Here is a 16,595-nt window from a genome sequence, read left to right on the forward strand (position 1 = left end):
AGAGTCACAAGGAAGCTGCCTGTGCCTGAAGTGGGACTCAAACTCAGTTCCTCAGGACCAAAGTCCACCACCCTAACCACTAGGCCACTCCTCACGCTGTTACATTTTTGTAACAGACACCTAAAGCACTGGTTTCCTCACAGCAATGCCTTTGGAAGTTACTGTCCTAATGATTAGCTAATATTTAAAAGTTTCTATCCTTGACTGTTTGCAGCTATAACGATATACATCATAGAAGGAGAAAAAGCTGGAGATATTTACATGATTCAGGCATGTGATCCAGAAGATCGGATATGTGATCGGGAAGATCCACTAGATAACCTCAACGTAAGTTTGAATAATTAAAAGAATAAATCAAAAGCCTGTGGTTCTACTATATGAGGAAGACAACTGACCATCTTGGTAGCCACTCTTTAGACTGACTGCATCCTATAATTCTAATCATGCTCCCCCTCCCAAAGGCAGTACCGCCCTCCAGCAACAGAAAACTGGCCCTTACTCCTATTCCATAGAAAAGTTTTTGAGATTCATCTAATTGTCTTCACTATTGTTTCACTGTGGTTTTTGGCAGATGGTCCGTCCCTGTTATGCAAGATTTTTTATTGGCCTCTACTAAAACAGTCACTCAGTTACATACTGGTAATGCAATCAATTACATTTGTTTTCATGCAAAGGATTTAGTGGAGCATGCAATACAGCAGAATGTTGTGTGCGAACAGTTGGAGTGGGAGGCTTAGGGCTGTCCTGCAGGCACCTGGAGTCTAGTCCTATCTTTCTCTTTCTAATTGCATTATGGAAAGGCAATATGTACCTGAGCCAATATCTGTTTTGGCATGCAGCCAGGACTGCCACCTAATTCAAAGTTATGCATGATACTGTGACTGGGGCTGATGTGTGATTCAGCAGAGAACAGACAACAGACATCAGTATTCTAGTCATAGCAGAGAGCAAAATTTAAACAGCCCCGGGGCTTGTGTCCCATTAGTACACTGTACCCTTGGGAGAGCAGTATAATTATAAAAGGTGACTCTGTGTGGAATTCTTCTGAAAATTCAGGTCTGTGGAGGATTGTGCCGTTCTTATTTTCATTTTTTTTTTTTTCTGTTTCATTTTGAAGATGAAACGAAATAACTCAGCAAAAATCATTTCCAAATAAAAGCACGGCCTACTTTGTACCTTTGGAGCAGGAGCAAAGAACAAGCAAGGATTGCAAAATTTAAAAAAAAACATAACCTAACCCCGTTCTTTAATCCTGCTCTCAGAGGGACAATTTGCATACTAAGGGGTCCCTTTACTAAGCTGTGTTAAGCACTGATGTGTGCTTACTGCAGAAAAAATGGTGTACTGCGGGAGGTGCTGAGGCATCCTGCAGTCATTTATGGATGTGCATGTGGGGACAGAGAGATGGGGTGTTTAGCACTAATCTGTTAGGGCAGCTGCATTGCCATGTACTAACTGACAGTGGCGTTCCTAGGGGGGCGGACACCCGGGGCGGCCCCCCCCCCCCGCCAAAGCACCCCCCCCCCGGCGAAAGAAACCCCCCCCCGGGTGCACGCCGCTGTGGGGGGTGCCGCAGCGCGCGCCTGCTCAGCGTTGGCTGAGTTGGCACGTTCGCTGCAGCCTGCAGCTCCCTCTGACCCGGAACAGGAAGTAACCCACCCCCACCGCCCCCCCCCCTTGGTACGCCACTGCTAACTGATTAACACATGCTTAGCGATAGGGGCGCACATGCTAATGGTCACACTCTAATGGAAAATTTGGGGTGTGGCTATCAAACATATAAATGACAAGTGACCGACTCACCCACAAATGCGCAGTACAGACCGAATGTTGAGAGTGCAGAAGTCCAAGCCCCGCTTCCACCAGCAGTACAGCCCAATAGGGAGGAGGGCTTGGACATGGGTGTGGAAATCGGAGGAGGAGGGAGCAGGGAGGGAAGGAGGGGGCGGAACTGAGGGAAACGGATGCAGCAATGGAGGAGAACTGACGACACGACAGGAGGAACCACGGGAGGTAACGAAAGCAGCTGAAGGAGGACATGACAACGGCGGAAAGAGGGGGGGCGACGCCGGGGGGGTCAAAGGTGGCGGTGGCGGGGGGGTAAAATGGCGGCGGAGGGGATGGCAGAGCAGAGGAGGTCACAATGGCGGTACACATAGGAGATGGGTGGACATGGATGGGAGCCCAAGGATGGAGGGTAGGGGAGAGAACAGTTGATGGACACGGGTGGATGGAGCAGATGGGAGGGGGGAGAGGAGGGTTGCTGGACATGGGGGGAGGGCAGGGGAGAGAGCAGGGTTGGTGGACGGGGGGAGGCCATAGGAAAACAAAAAACTCGCCCGTTGTTATGGGCTTAACGGCTAGTTAATAGAGAAAATAGAAAAATCGGCCATTTTACCCCAGCGGTAAAAATGACCTTAGCATGCAGGAATGACCCATGTAAGGATACGCTAAGGCCACTTCTTACCACAGTTTGGTAAATTTCTGTGTCAGCACCTGTAAAAGTATATTTTATTGTAAAGCATTTCTATGCTGCAGATTCTCAGTCCTCAGCAGATCACAGCATAACATAAAATATATTAATTTAAAACAGAAGCAAAGCACAAAAAATGCACACAAAATAATTAAAACCCCCAAAATAAAACCTATTGATCATACGTATCCAACTTCTTTCTACAATCTAAAACTTCCTCTGCAAAACCCTGGTCCAGCAGCACAAACTTCCATAATCTCAGGCTCACAACCACGAATGCACAAGATCTTGCACCTGCAAGATGAGCAACCTTCAACATGGATAGGGTCACATTTCCCTTTTCAACTAACCATGTTATGATCTATGGCCTCACCACCAATTTCACATATTTTGGCCCCAGCTCCCTCCAAGCTTTTAAGTATACGACTAAAAATTGCCTTGTCCATTCTCCTTCAAATTGCATTCTGCAAAGGCAGTTTGCATCTGAGGGGATATTGCTCTTAGCATGCAACCAGAATAGATATCAGATTCAAAGTCATGCATAATGCTATGCTTGGGGCTGATGCAATCTTCCAAGCAGCAGAGACAGCTATCCAAGGAAACACATTGAAAAGGATGGCATAAATAAAAAAAAAACAAAACAAATAGGAACAGAAGGGATAAAGAAATAACCAATACCATAACCCAGTCTGTAACAAAGAAATTTAACACTCAGATGCCCTAAGCAAAACAGTAGGTGTTTTTTGTTTTGTTTTGTTTTGAGAAAAAGATCTTAGTGAATCATACAATGTATTAGAGACATTAAACCCTTAACAAAAATCACCATCATAGGTCAGAAAAGCTCCATTCCAAATTCAAAATGCAAATTATAGACACTCAGCACATTTTAAACACTACTCAATGTCACAAAAATATTAAATATACGCTGGCACTTAACTTTTGAGGCATCCCACTCAGAAGAGGTTGGCTAGAGGTATCATCAAATGAGCTTGGCAGATTCCTGACAAGGGTCCCTGTTTCACATAAGCTGCATCAGGGGAATGCGCTCTGCAAAAAAAAAAAAAAAAAGTGAAAAAACTAAGGGGCCTGCTTACTAAAGGTTTTCTCCCATTTTGTATCTATGAGAAAAGCGCTTACTACACGGGGCCATAAAACACTATTACACAGGTTAATAACACTTCAGTCTTCCAAAAAAAAAACTCACTATGAAGAGAACGAAAACCATCCAGCAAGATATCGAAGGTCAGAAAAATGGCGACACAGCATTATAATTTTTAATCACATGAATAACCATATAAACCATCCCTTTGCAAAATATAAATATAGCAGATGTAAATGCTCAACGCTGACATATTTCATTCATTAGACTGAAAATAAAATCAATTTTTTAACCTTTGTTTTCTGGTGATTTTATGCATCTAATTGTCTTGTTCCCAGTCTTTGGTTCTATTTCCCTGTGCTTGTTCTCTGAGCTCTGTTTCTGGACCTCCTGGCCATTTACCATTTCTTTTCTCTTCCCTTCAGTCCATGTGCAACATTTTCTCCCTTCTCTCTTCCCTTCCCCTCTATATGCAACGTTTCCTCCCTTCCTTCCTTCCTTCCTTCTTTCTTTCTTTCCTTCCTTCCATCTGTGAGCACTTTCTCCCTCCCCTTCCCTCTATCTATATGCAGCATTTCCTCCCTTGTTTCTTTTCTTCCTCCCATCTATGAGCATTCTCTCCCTCTCTCTTCCATCCATATGCAGCATCTTCCTTCCCTTCTCCTCCATCCATGTGCATTTCCTCTTTCTTTCCTTCCCCTCCCCTCCATTCATGTCCAGCATCTCCCCTCTTTCTTTCTTCCATCCCCCATTTCAACATCTCTCACTCCTCCCCTGTCCCTCCTCATCCCACAGTCTGGTATATCTCACTCTCTTCCTCCCTACCTACCTCCATCCATGGGCCCAGTGTCTGTCCCACTGTTTCTTCTCCCTCCCCCTCCCCAGTCCTGTCTCTCTATCTCTCTCCTCTCCATGCTCCGTGCAGATCCAGTATCTCTCCCTACCTCCATCTCCATTCGTAATCTCCAAACTTGCTATCTTTGCTGCCAGTGACAGCAATTAAGCTAGGCTGCTTCCAGACAGCTTAAGGGCCTTCTTTCTGCATCCTCCTGCCCATGCGACAACAGGAAGCTGTGTCAGAGAGAAGGATACCAAGGCCGGCCAGAGGCAACCTGGTTTAATCTCTGCCAGTGAAGACAACAAGCTTGGAGGACCATGGAGAGAAAAAGAGGTAGGGACAAAGGCTAGACCCACAGGGGTGAGGGGGAGAAGGACCACCACACAAGCACTAATTTTATTCTAATGTATGAATAGAGTTAAATGTGCAGCCCTACTATTTGCAAATGTAGATACTGTGTATCTGTTCTGCAGATCTAGAAGTGCCTTCAAATCAAAGCAACTCCTGGCAACCACAAATTGAAGGACCACTCCACCCCCCCCCCCCCCCCCCCCCCCAATGCTGTTCTTGACATGATATAGGAATGGTTTCCTATTGCTTTCTCTAGCACAGTGTGAAGCACCAGTATGTTGCTCCTGCCCAACATAGTGGAGGAAATGGCCTAGACTGGAATTGCTGCCAGAATCCATCCAGCATAAGACCCAAGGCAGTAGAGAATTAAGTGACTTGTCCAAGGACACCAGTGCTGCTGTGGGATTTGACCCTGAGCCTTCTGGTTTCCAGCCCACTGCTCTAAGCATAGGCTACTCCTCCACTCCGCAGCTATTCTAAAACAACCTAAGTATCCTTTCCAGGATTTGCCTTGAATACTGTATCATTAGAGAAGGGAGATGTAAAAAGTGTCAGTCACGACTTGGCATTAGGTGGCAGTTCTGTGAAAGAGCCAACTTTGGGTCGTTGGTGGATTCGAAACACAAGAGAGAGCGGCGAAGTAAAGCAATTCTGTGCCCTTTTAATAAATGTGTTTTGAAAAAGGAAAAAGCTGCAAGAAACTGATTGTTTGTGCCAAAGAATGAATTCCAGGCCTATTTAAGACTCCTGGGTCTATTTCAACAAATTGGATTCTCATTGTATTGTAATGAGCTGAGAGTAACAATTTTCTATTAACAAGAGATGCTCACTTTAACATTGTAGTGGGTTTTAATAGTGAAATGAATCATAATGACTCTTAAGTACGAGGTAGCTGCAGCAGCTTGCCAAACTTGACATTTACTTTTCTTCCACTGACGTCTCTACAGATTTTCTAACATAATGTCTTGTCTACAAGAGTCAGACCTAAGTGTTACCTAAACTCAAGACTTGCTAGCTAATAAAAGTATTCCATTGCATTTCATGTATAAATAACTTTGTAGCTACCGCAGTTTGGTAAAAGATTATGCTTACTATTAGGATAGTGTTACCATCTTTGTTTATTTTGCCATTTTGTATCCAGACTGAAGTTGCAGTGTTCTTACTAAGAGGCCAATGTAATAACCATGCAGTAGAACCACGCCCTAAAGATAGGAGTACTATCTCCTAACGCAAGCTTTAAAAAAAGTTTTTTGTTTTCAAATGTAGTAACCAAATAGTCACGCATTAAAAATGTGTCCTAACGTGGGAGAACTCGCCGAAACATACACACATGTACTCGCAGAAGCAATATATTTTGCCCACAAACAAAATTGTATTGGCACATGGAGTAGCGTGTGCATACTTGGCTGGAATGCTATACTGTGCATAAATATTGTTGATATTGGGGAAAATTGTAGCTGTACCCTGGGTTTTAATGCACACACATTCAGAGAAATTCTATATATGGCGCTTAACGTTAGGCGTTACTTTTGTGCTGAATTTTCAGCTTGGAAAACTGCTTTAACAGATGCAAATGCATTGAAATGGGGCAGAAATGGCAGATCCATATAGTAACATAGTAACATAGTAGATGACAGCAGAAAAAGACCTGCACGGTCCATCCAGTCTGCCCAAGAAGATAAATTCATATGTGCTACTTTTTTATTTGTACTGTCCTCTTCAGTGCACAGACCGTATAAGTCTGGCCAGCCCTATCCCCGCCTCCCAACCACCAACCCCACCTCCCAACCACCAGTTCTGGCACAGACCGTATAAGTCTGTCCAGCACTATCCCTGCCTCCCACCACCGGCTCTGGCACAGACCGTATAAGTCTGCCCAGCACTATCCCCGCCGCCCAACCACCAGCCCCGGCACAGACCGTATAAGTCTGCCCAGCACTAGTCCCGCCTCCCAACCACCAGCCCCAGCACAGACCGTATATGTCTGCCCAGCACTAGCCCTGCCTCCCAACCACCAGCTCTGCCACCCATTCTAGGCTAAGCTCCTGAGGATCCCTTCCTTCTGCACAGGATTCCTCTATGTTTATCCCACGCATGTTTGAAGTCCGTTACCGTTTTCATCTCCACCACCTCCCGCGGGAGGGCATTCCAAGCATCCACCACCCTCTCCATGAAAAAATACTTCCTGACATTCTTCTTGAGTCTGCCCCCCTTCAATCTCATTTCATGCCCTCTCGTTCTACCGCCTTCACATCTCCGGAAAAGGTTTGTTTGCGGATTAATACCTTTCAAATATTTGAAAGTCTGTATCATATCACCCCTGTTCCTCCTTTCCTCCAGGGTATACATGTTCAGGTCCGCAAGTCTCTCCTCATACGTCTTGTAATGCAAATCCCATACCATCCTCGTAGCTTTTCTTTGCACCGCTTCAATTCTTTTTACATCCTTAGCAAGATACGGCCTCCAAAACTGAACACAATACTCCAGGTGGGGCCTCACCAAGACTTGTACAGGGGCATCAACACCTCTTTTCTTCTGCTGGTCACACCTCTCTCTATACAGCCTAGTAACCTTCTAGCTACGGCCACCGCCTTGTCACACTGTTTCATCGCCTTCAGATCCTCAGATACTATCACCCCAAGATCCCTCTCCTCATCTGTACCTAGCAGACTCTCACCGCCTAACACATACGCCTCTCTTGGATTTCTACTCCCTAAGTGCATCATTTTGCATTTCTTCGCATTGAATTTTAATTGCCAAACCTTAGACCATTCTTCTAGCTTTTTCAGATCCTTTTTTATGTTTTCCACTCCCTCCGGGGTGTCTACTGTGTTACAAATCTTAGTATCATCCGCAAATAGGCAAAATAGTGAAAACACACTTACAAAGCCCATTTATTGAATAGCACCTGTGTTTGTTTCCATGTATATCTGCAAAGGGGGTGTAACGACGGAAGTTGGGCAGCCGGGGCGTGTTATAGTATAGTGTGGATCTGTGCCCAACTTGCATGCTGGGATTTCCACCTGGTTTCAGTTGGTATAAATCCTCATGCCCAAAGTTGAGTGTAGACCCCAGTGCTACATGCTATTCTATAAAGCGTGCCCATCCCAGAATGCCTTTATAGAATACCGATCAGTGCTTACGTTTTTTTCAGCACCAAATTTTGAGCACCACTTACTGAATTCAGCCCATTATCAGAGTGCTAATTGACACTTAAACACCAAGGTGGAAGTACCTAAATGTAGATGCCCCAATGCAGCAGAGTGCCTGTTCTATAACACCATTTGGGTGTGATTGTTGATTCTGGCACACGAATAAGATTGTGAAGGATGTGGGTTTTTTAACTGTGATCGTTAAGGCATTCAAAAAAAACTGTTCACTCCTTCAAATTTCACCTCAGTAATTCAGGGTCCTTTTAGTCCTTTTAGTGGAGGAGTAGCCTAGTGGTTCGTGCAGCGGACTTTGATCCTGGGGAACTGGGTTCGATTCCCACTGCAGCTCCTTGTGACTGTGGGCAAGTCACTTAACCCTCCATTGCCCCTGGTACAAAATAAGTACCTGAATATATGTAAACCGCTTTGAATGTAGTTGCAAAAACCTCAGAAAGGTGGTATATCAAGTCCAATTTCCCTTTCCCTTTTACCAAACTACCGCAGCCAGTAAGAGCCACAAAAAATAGCCACACCGTGAGATAACTCTTACCACGTGGCCATGCAGTGGGGAGCCCTTACTACCATCCAATGAGGCAATGATAAGGGCTCTCACGCTAACCCGGTGGTAACTGGGCAGCACATGGCAATGCCCGATTATTGCCGGGTTAACGCCGTGCAAGCCATTTCCAGGGGTTTTCTTTTTCCCCTGGAAATGGCATGCTCTCGGGGTGGGACTACCACCAGCAGCCACATTGGGCTTACTGCCGCTCTATAAAAGGGCCCCTCGGAGCTTTGTAATGCCATGTTGGGTTACTGCAATGGTTTACTGCTTGGCTTATCTAATTCTTAACTTAAAGCTTTAAAAATTGCACAAAATTCAATGGCCAGGGTTTTAATGAGTATTGGTAAATATGAGAAAGGAACTGCAGAGGCAGAGGACTGTGAAACACTATCAGGCTTATTTTCAAAAGAGAAGGGTGCCCATCTTTCGACACAAATCGGGAGATGGGCACCCTTCTCACAGGGTCGCCCAAATCAGCATAATCGAAAGCCGATTTTGGGCGTCCTCAACTGCTTTCCATCGCGGGGATGACCAAAGTTCACGAGAGCATGTTGGAAGCGTAGCGAAGGTGGAACTGGGGCATGCTTAACACATGGGTGTCCTCGGCCAATAATGGAAAAAAGAAGGGCGTCCCTGACGAGCACTTGGCCGACTTTACTTGGTCCATTTTTTCTTGTGACCACGCCTCAAAAAGGTGCCCAAACTGACCAGATGACCACAGGAGGGAGTCAGGGAATGACCTCCCCTTACTCCCCCAGTGGTCACTAACCCCCTCCCACCCTCAAAAATAAACTTTTTAAATATTTTTTACCAGCCTCTATGCCAGCAGTATGCAGGTCCCTGGAGCAGTTTTAGTGGGTGCAGTGCACTTCAGGCAGGCAGACCCAGCTCTTCAAAACCCACCAGAAACCCACTGTACCCACATTAGGTGCCCCCCTTCACCCTTTAGGGCTATGGTAGTGTTGTACAGTTGTGGGTAGTGGGGTTTGGGGGGCTCAGCACCCAAGGTAAGGGAGCTATGCACCTGGGAGCTTTTTCTGAAGTCCACTGCAGTGCCTCCTAGGGTGCCTGGCCTGTGTCCTGGCATGTCAGGGGGACCAGTGCACTACGAATGCTGGATCCTCCCATGACCAAAGGGCTTGGATTTGGTAGTTTCCGAGATGGGCATCCTCGGTTTCCATTATCGCCGAAAACCGGGGACGACCATCTCTAAGGATGACCATCTCTAAGGTCGACCTAAATGTTGAGATTTGGGCGTCCCCGACCATATTATCAAAACAAAAGATGGCCGCCCATCTTGTTTCGATAATGCAGGTTTCCCGGCCCTTCGCTGGGACGTCCTGCGAGGACGTCCTTAGGAAAACTTGGGCGCCCTTTTCGATTATGCCCCTCCACATTGTCGCGTGCACGAGGACCTTGACACACTGTCAGGCTTCTTCCCCGGGAGCACTGGTTTAGTGAGTCCTTGGACCACTACCGTGGAGCGGCAGTGGCAGGCAAGATCACCCACAAGGTAGAGATGAGACAAGACTGGACCGGAACTCCGGACTGGAGTTCTACACCGGAACACTCGGAACTGGAACGCACCGGACGGGTGCGCACTGGAGTGGGGCCCGCTGGACTGGACACACTGGAGTGGCCCCACTGGACAGGAACATACAGGAGTGAAACCCGCTGGACTGGAACACACTGGAGCGGAACCCGCGGAACTGGAACACCCTGGACCTAGGCTTCACCTACACTTGACTGCCTTCCCCCTCGGGTTGAGCCCTCAGGTTCTGGCAGCCGGTAGGGCTTACAGGAACAGCAGGAATGAAGATCCAGGAGTGCCCCCTGGCACCTAGGCGAAGGCAAGGCAGAAAATGTCTGGGTTCCGGCAGCAGGCAGATTCAAAGCAATGGTCAGGACAAGGAACAAAACTACGGCTGGAGCCTCAGTATCAAGGAGAACTGGCAACAGATAGAACAAGGGCAGAAGCTCCAGAAGCAAAAGAAACACACACGGAAAACCAGCAGGCTAAACACAAGAAGACTAGTCAACTGTACAAGCTAGTAGGAAAGCTATGCCCAAGCAAACCAGTCATACACACGAAACATACATAAAGCAAAACACAGGAAAGCTGTACACAGGCTGACAATGCAAAGCTGTGCCCAAGCTACCAAGTCATACACTAGGAACAAACACAGAGCAAACTCAGAGAACTAGGAAAGCTGTACACAAGCTAACAAACAGACGGTGCCTAAGCTGGCTAGTCTAACACTAGGAACAAACACAGAGCAAACTCAGAGAACTAGGAAAGCTGTACACAAGCTAACAAACAGACGGTGCCTAAGCTGGCTAGTCTAACACCAGGAACAAACACAGAGAACTAGCACTAACTAATCATGCACTGGAAACAAACACAGAGAACCTAACTAATCATGCACTGGAAACAAACACAGAGAACTAGCAGAGCTAGGCACAGGCTACAAGCCAGACGGTGCCTAAGCTAACTAGTCAAACAAAGAAACACACACAGAGCAAACACTGAAACTGTGTACAGAGCACTCTATACACCAGGACCTTTAGATGAGCAATAAACACAGAAGGGCTGGAAACCCACAAGCGATAAACACAGAAGGGCAGAAAACCCACAGAAGGGTAGGAGACCCACAGAGCAAATAACACAGAAGGGCTGGAAACCCACAAGGCAAAAGACACAGAAGGGCTGAAAACCCACAGAGCAAATGGTGCTAACAGCACACTAACCTCGGGACCTAAAGCACTGCGGAGGGAAAGGCAATGCAAAGGCCAGGACTGTAGTCTCCAAGTCACTAATAAAGCTCATCAACACCAGAGCCACAGGTGCAGCAATCACCTTGCAACCAAACAGAGGCTTGACACACAAAGCAGTCATCCCATAGGAAGGAACAGCGGAAGCCATCTTGGATACTGGCAGAGACGAAGAGGCGGCAGCCATCTTGGAAGAGGCAAAGCCCACACAGGTGAGGTTCAGTAGTGCAATCAGCACACAGAGCCAGAGAGAAACTAAGACAGAGACAGACACAGAGACAAGCAAAAGCCAGCACAGCCACTGACTCCCAGAAACAGGGTAAGTATGAGGGTGGTCACGGCCACAGACGTGACACACATGCACAAACACCAAAAGAAGAAAAGTAGTGTAGCCAGCAAAGTCCTTCCAGAAGAAACACAGGAGGATGAATAGATAAAAATATAACACTTTATTCCTTGGAGGACCTGACACGGCACCATGTTTCGGCTAAGTGCCTACCTCAGGGATACTCTTATAGCCCCCTCTGACACTGTCTAGAATTACTTCCAGTTTACTTTCATTTTAATGGAAATTTTTGCTTTGCTGATTTTTACATATTTTTACACCAGAAGTAAAGTAAAAAAAAAAAAATAGAGAGTGAAAAAACTGTATTAAAATTCTAATGCTGATTTTTAATGCAATGTTATTATATGAAGGTAATAGCTTGAAACATTGCTTAAACTCTGTACATTCCATTCCACAATATTTGAGGACTTGGAAGTTCACAGTTCAAGGCAATGCACAAATCCAACACATGCAATACTTAAATCAAGGAGAAAAGTTGAAGATGTTAGAATACATCTTTAAAATTTAAATTTGCCCCTTATGTTGTTTTCAACCATACTCTGAAAGGACCTCCACAAAGGACAAAATCACCATTAAGCTCCCTACTATATAGTGTAAATCCTGACTACGCTTTAGAAAATTGACCCCAAGGCATTCATTGTATTGCAGGAAACATTAGCGTAAGCAAAGAGAAACTACTACTACTACTACTTCTACTACTACTACTACTTAACACTTCTAAATCGCTACTAGGGTTACGCAGCGCTGTACAGTTTAACAAAGAAGGACAGTCCCTGCTCAAAGGAGCTTACAATCTAATGGACAAAATGTGCAGACAATCAAATTGGGGCAGTCTACATTTCCTGAATAGAGGTAGAATGGTTAGGTGCCGAAGGCGACATTGAAGAGGTGGGCTTTGAGCAAGGATTTGAAGACGGGCAGGGAGGGGGCTTGGCGTATGGGCTCAGGAAGTTTATTCCAAGCATAGGGAGAGGCGAGGCAGAAAGGGCGGAGCCTGGAATTGGCGGTGATGGAGAAGGGTACAGAGAGGAGGGATTTGTCCTGTGAGCGGAGGTTACGGGTAGGAGTGTAAGGGGAGATAAGGCTAGAGAGGTAATGAGGGGCTGCAGATTGAGTGCATTTGTAGGTTAGTAGGAGAAGCTTGGACTTACTAACCATAAATATTTTTATTTTAGTATTCTATAAACTCTACGACAGCTGCTCCATTCATTGTATCTCCACGTAGATCTATTGCTTCCACCAAGATCTTTGATTATGAGAAAGATCCACATACGTAAGAACTGAATTTCTAGCACTTTTTTCCAATTCAGAATTAGCAGCTGTGAAATAAATAATGTAATGTAACCCACGTTCCAATTTCTTTACCAGTTATTTCCTGATAGTCACAGTGGAGGATCCTCAAGGATTGTCTGTGAAAGGAACACTGATAATCCAAATTGTCAATATTGATGACGAACCTCCTTATTTTGTAGGGTAAGTGAAAAATGTGTACTAGAAGTTTCTGTGTAGGTTAATTCATTAATCATCTGATATATTTATTTCTGAAATATTTTGCAATGTGTGTTTTGTGAATGCTGTTTTAAAAAATTGGTTTCCCATTTCATGCTGTTATGTCTTTCATGGGCATACTGAGAAATGGCAGACTCCTCCCACTGTTGAAGGACAAAACAAAATTATCAGTAGAAAATATAGGGTTCAATATTCAAAATGATTTAGGGGTCCTTTTACTAAGGTGCGCTGAAAAATGACCTGCACTAGTGTAGGCGCATGTATTGGACGCACACAGATCCATCTTTCAGCACGCCTTTTTTTTGGCCAAAAATGGATGTATGGCAAAATAAAAATTGGCGCACATCCATTTTGGGTCTGAGACCTTACCCACCACCCATTGACTTAGTGGTAAGGTTGCATGTGTTAACCGGGCAGTAATTGTCAGTGCACGTAGAATGCCTGTTACCATATGGTTAGCGCCGCTTGTTGGAAAATTAAAAATATTTTCCGACATGCGTATCGGACACGCATAAAAAATGAAATTGGCGCATGTTGAATGCACGTAGGCGCCTACACGGCTTAGTAAAAGGGCCCTTAACTAGACAGGAGAAGCTCCTGCCTAGTTAAATCACACTGGCTGTCCCCTAATACTCAGCGGCTCTTAACCAACTAGTGCTGTTGAATATTAGTACCGACCACCATGGCACTATCTGATTAGTCAAACAATCAAACAACTCCACTATACAAAAAAATGTGTGTACAGTGCTTCAACGCACCAACTACTTAGAAGACTAGAAGGAAAAAGCTGTCGATCCCTCGTCACTGCAACCTCTGCTACACTTGGGGTGAATCACGTCATTGGCATAAAAAAACTTTACACTTCTATGTAAAATTTAAAGTTTTAGGGGTGATATTCAAAATGATTTAACCAGGCAGGAGAGCCTCTTGGACAGTTAAATGCTTGTGAAGTGCTGGTTAATGTCACTGAATATCAGCAGCCACTAAACACATAGAGGGCGATATTCAAATTGATTTAAGCGGGCAAGATCCTCTCCTGCCCACTTAAATAGCTTCCCGCCGCCTAACCAGGGATATTCAGCGGCACTAACTGGACAGTGCTGCTGGGTATCCCCTGAGACTGCCCAAACAAAAAGTAGGCAGGTCTGGGACAGCACTGGGGTCGGCACTGAGGAAGAACCCAGGTTATGCAGGTGCTGGCAATATTCAGTGCCGGTACCCACATAGCTAAGTATCTTCATTTAGGACGGTTCTTGTCACTTAGCTATGTGGGTGCTGGCTCTGAATATCAGAGTGGCACTTGCATAACTTTTTTTCATGAAAAAAGTCCCCAATCCCCTACCCCCCCCCCCTGCCAATGTCCCCTCTTTCCCTTCTTCCCTCCCCCAGTCCACATTAAGACCCTCTCCCTGCAAGACCCCCCACCCCTAACCATGAAAGTAAGCCCCCGGGCTTACCTACATCCCTGGTGGTCCAGCAGGGTCGTTGGGGGCAGGAGCGCAGCCCTCTCATTTCTGTCCCTTGCAGCATCTCAGTAAATGGCTGCAGGTTGTGGCAACCATTTTACAGAAGTGCCACAAGGGGCAGGAGCAAGGGGGCTGCGCTCCTGCCCCCAATGACCCCACTGGACCACCAGGGATGTAGGTGGTTGGTGGCTCTTGAGGGGTCAGGGTCTTAATGCGGACTGGGGGAGGGAAGGAAGGGACATTGGCAGTGGAGCGAGATGGGGATCAGGGACTTCTTTTTTTTTTTTTTTAAAGAAAAACAATAAAAAAGTTATGTGGCCCGGCCTGATATTCAGCAGGGGCTGTATAAGAGTTATGCAGCCCCTGCTGAATATCGGCCAGGCCCGCATAAGCTCTGGCAGCCTGCCTGCCCCAAATTATCTGCCAATATTCAGTGCTGGTTCCCGGACATGGCCTGGCACTGAATTTTGGGGAATAATTTAGCCAGTGATGATCAGCGTTTAAAAAAACACTGACCACTGCCAGCTCAATATTGGGGGATAGCCGCTATTTTGTGCCATCCTTTATATATTTTCATTTTTCATTATCTTTTGGAAGCCAAAACCTCTCTCCTTTAAAGTGAACAAACATATCCAAGTATGCAAATTAGCATTCAAACAAGAAAGAAGGTTGGTATTTTGAGTATATAAATTACATTAGCTTTGAGCAGTAACCATAATACAAGTCAAATGCCTAATTTTGTATCTAAGACTCATTAATAATATATTAACAGATCAAAGGTAACACACACATTAGCATTATAATTGATGTACAATAAAAGAATTGTTGTCAAGAATGGTAAATGAGTTGTATCACATGCAAATGCATGCAAAGCAGCTCATTAATACTTTTTCAACTTACTTTAAACCACGTTAACATTGCTCTCTGTGGAGAGCTTCTACCTACTTGCATTACTACTCAGATGTCCTTTCTGTAAGAGGCATGTGTACTTATGTTGAGCAGGGACTGTCTTTTCATGTTAATTTGTACAGCACTGCATAAGTCTAGTAGTGCTATAGAAATGTTTAATAGTAGTAGTAGTAGTAGTAGTAGTAGTACTTCGCTTATCAGGCTTATTTTCGAAAGAGAAGGACACCCATCTTTCGACACAAATCGCAAGATGGGCGTCCTTCTCACAGGTTCGCCCAAATCGGTAAAATGGAAAGCTGATTTTGGGTGTCCCCAACTGCTTTCCATCGCAGGGACGACCAAAGTTCACGGGGGCGTGTCGGAGGCGTAGCGAAAGCGGGACTTGGGTGTGTCTAACACATGGGCGTCCTCAACCCATAATGGAAAAAAAAGGGCATCCCTGACGAGCATTTGGACGACTTTACCTGGTCCTGTTTTTCTTACGACCAAGGCAAAAGGTGCCCAAACTGACCAGATGACCATCGGAGAGAATCGGGGATGACCTCCCTTACTCCCCCAGTGGTCACTAACCCCCTCCTACCCTCAAAAAACGTCTTTAAAAATATTTTGTCCCAGCCTCTATGCCAGCCTCAAATGTCATACTCAGGTCCATCACAGCAGTATTCAGGTCCCTGGAGCAGTTTTAGTGGGTGCAATGCACTTCAGGCAAGTGGACCCAGGCCCATCGCCCCCTATCTGTTACACTTGTGGTGGTAAATGTGAGCCCTCCAAAACACACCAGAAACCCACTGTACCCACATGTAGGTGCCCCCTTCACCCATAAGGGCTATGGTAGTGGTGTACAGTTGGGGGTAGTGGTTTTTTGGGGGGGAGTGGTCGGGGGGCTCAGCACACAAGGTAAGGGAACTATGTACCTGGGAGCATTTTATGAAGTCCACTGCAGTGCCCCCTAGGGTGCCCAGTTGGTGTCCTGGCATGTCAGGGGAACCACGGCACTACGAATGCTGGCTCCTCCCACGACCAAAGGGCTTGTATTTGGTTGTTTCTGAGATGGGCGTCCTTGGTTTCCATTATCGCCGAAAATCAGAAATGACCAAGTCTAGGGACGACCAACTCTA

The 16,595-nt window shown here is 45.7% G+C and overlaps 1 protein-coding gene across 1 annotated transcript in view; it reads left to right on the plus strand.

Annotated features, from left to right (window-relative positions):
• The window catches only part of CDHR3 (cadherin related family member 3), a 99,105-nt gene that overhangs the window by 4,739 nt on the left and 77,771 nt on the right, over positions 1-16,595 (plus strand). The window contains exons 3-5 of the mRNA XM_030216752.1: positions 215-327; positions 12,769-12,866; positions 12,962-13,066. Coding sequence (XP_030072612.1) covers positions 215-327; positions 12,769-12,866; positions 12,962-13,066 — 316 coding nt within the window. The remainder of the gene's footprint in view (positions 1-214; positions 328-12,768; positions 12,867-12,961; positions 13,067-16,595) is intronic.

Source organism: Microcaecilia unicolor, chromosome 10 (genome assembly GCF_901765095.1).
Source record: "Microcaecilia unicolor chromosome 10, aMicUni1.1, whole genome shotgun sequence".
Classification (NCBI taxonomy): domain Eukaryota; kingdom Metazoa; phylum Chordata; class Amphibia; order Gymnophiona; family Siphonopidae; genus Microcaecilia; species Microcaecilia unicolor.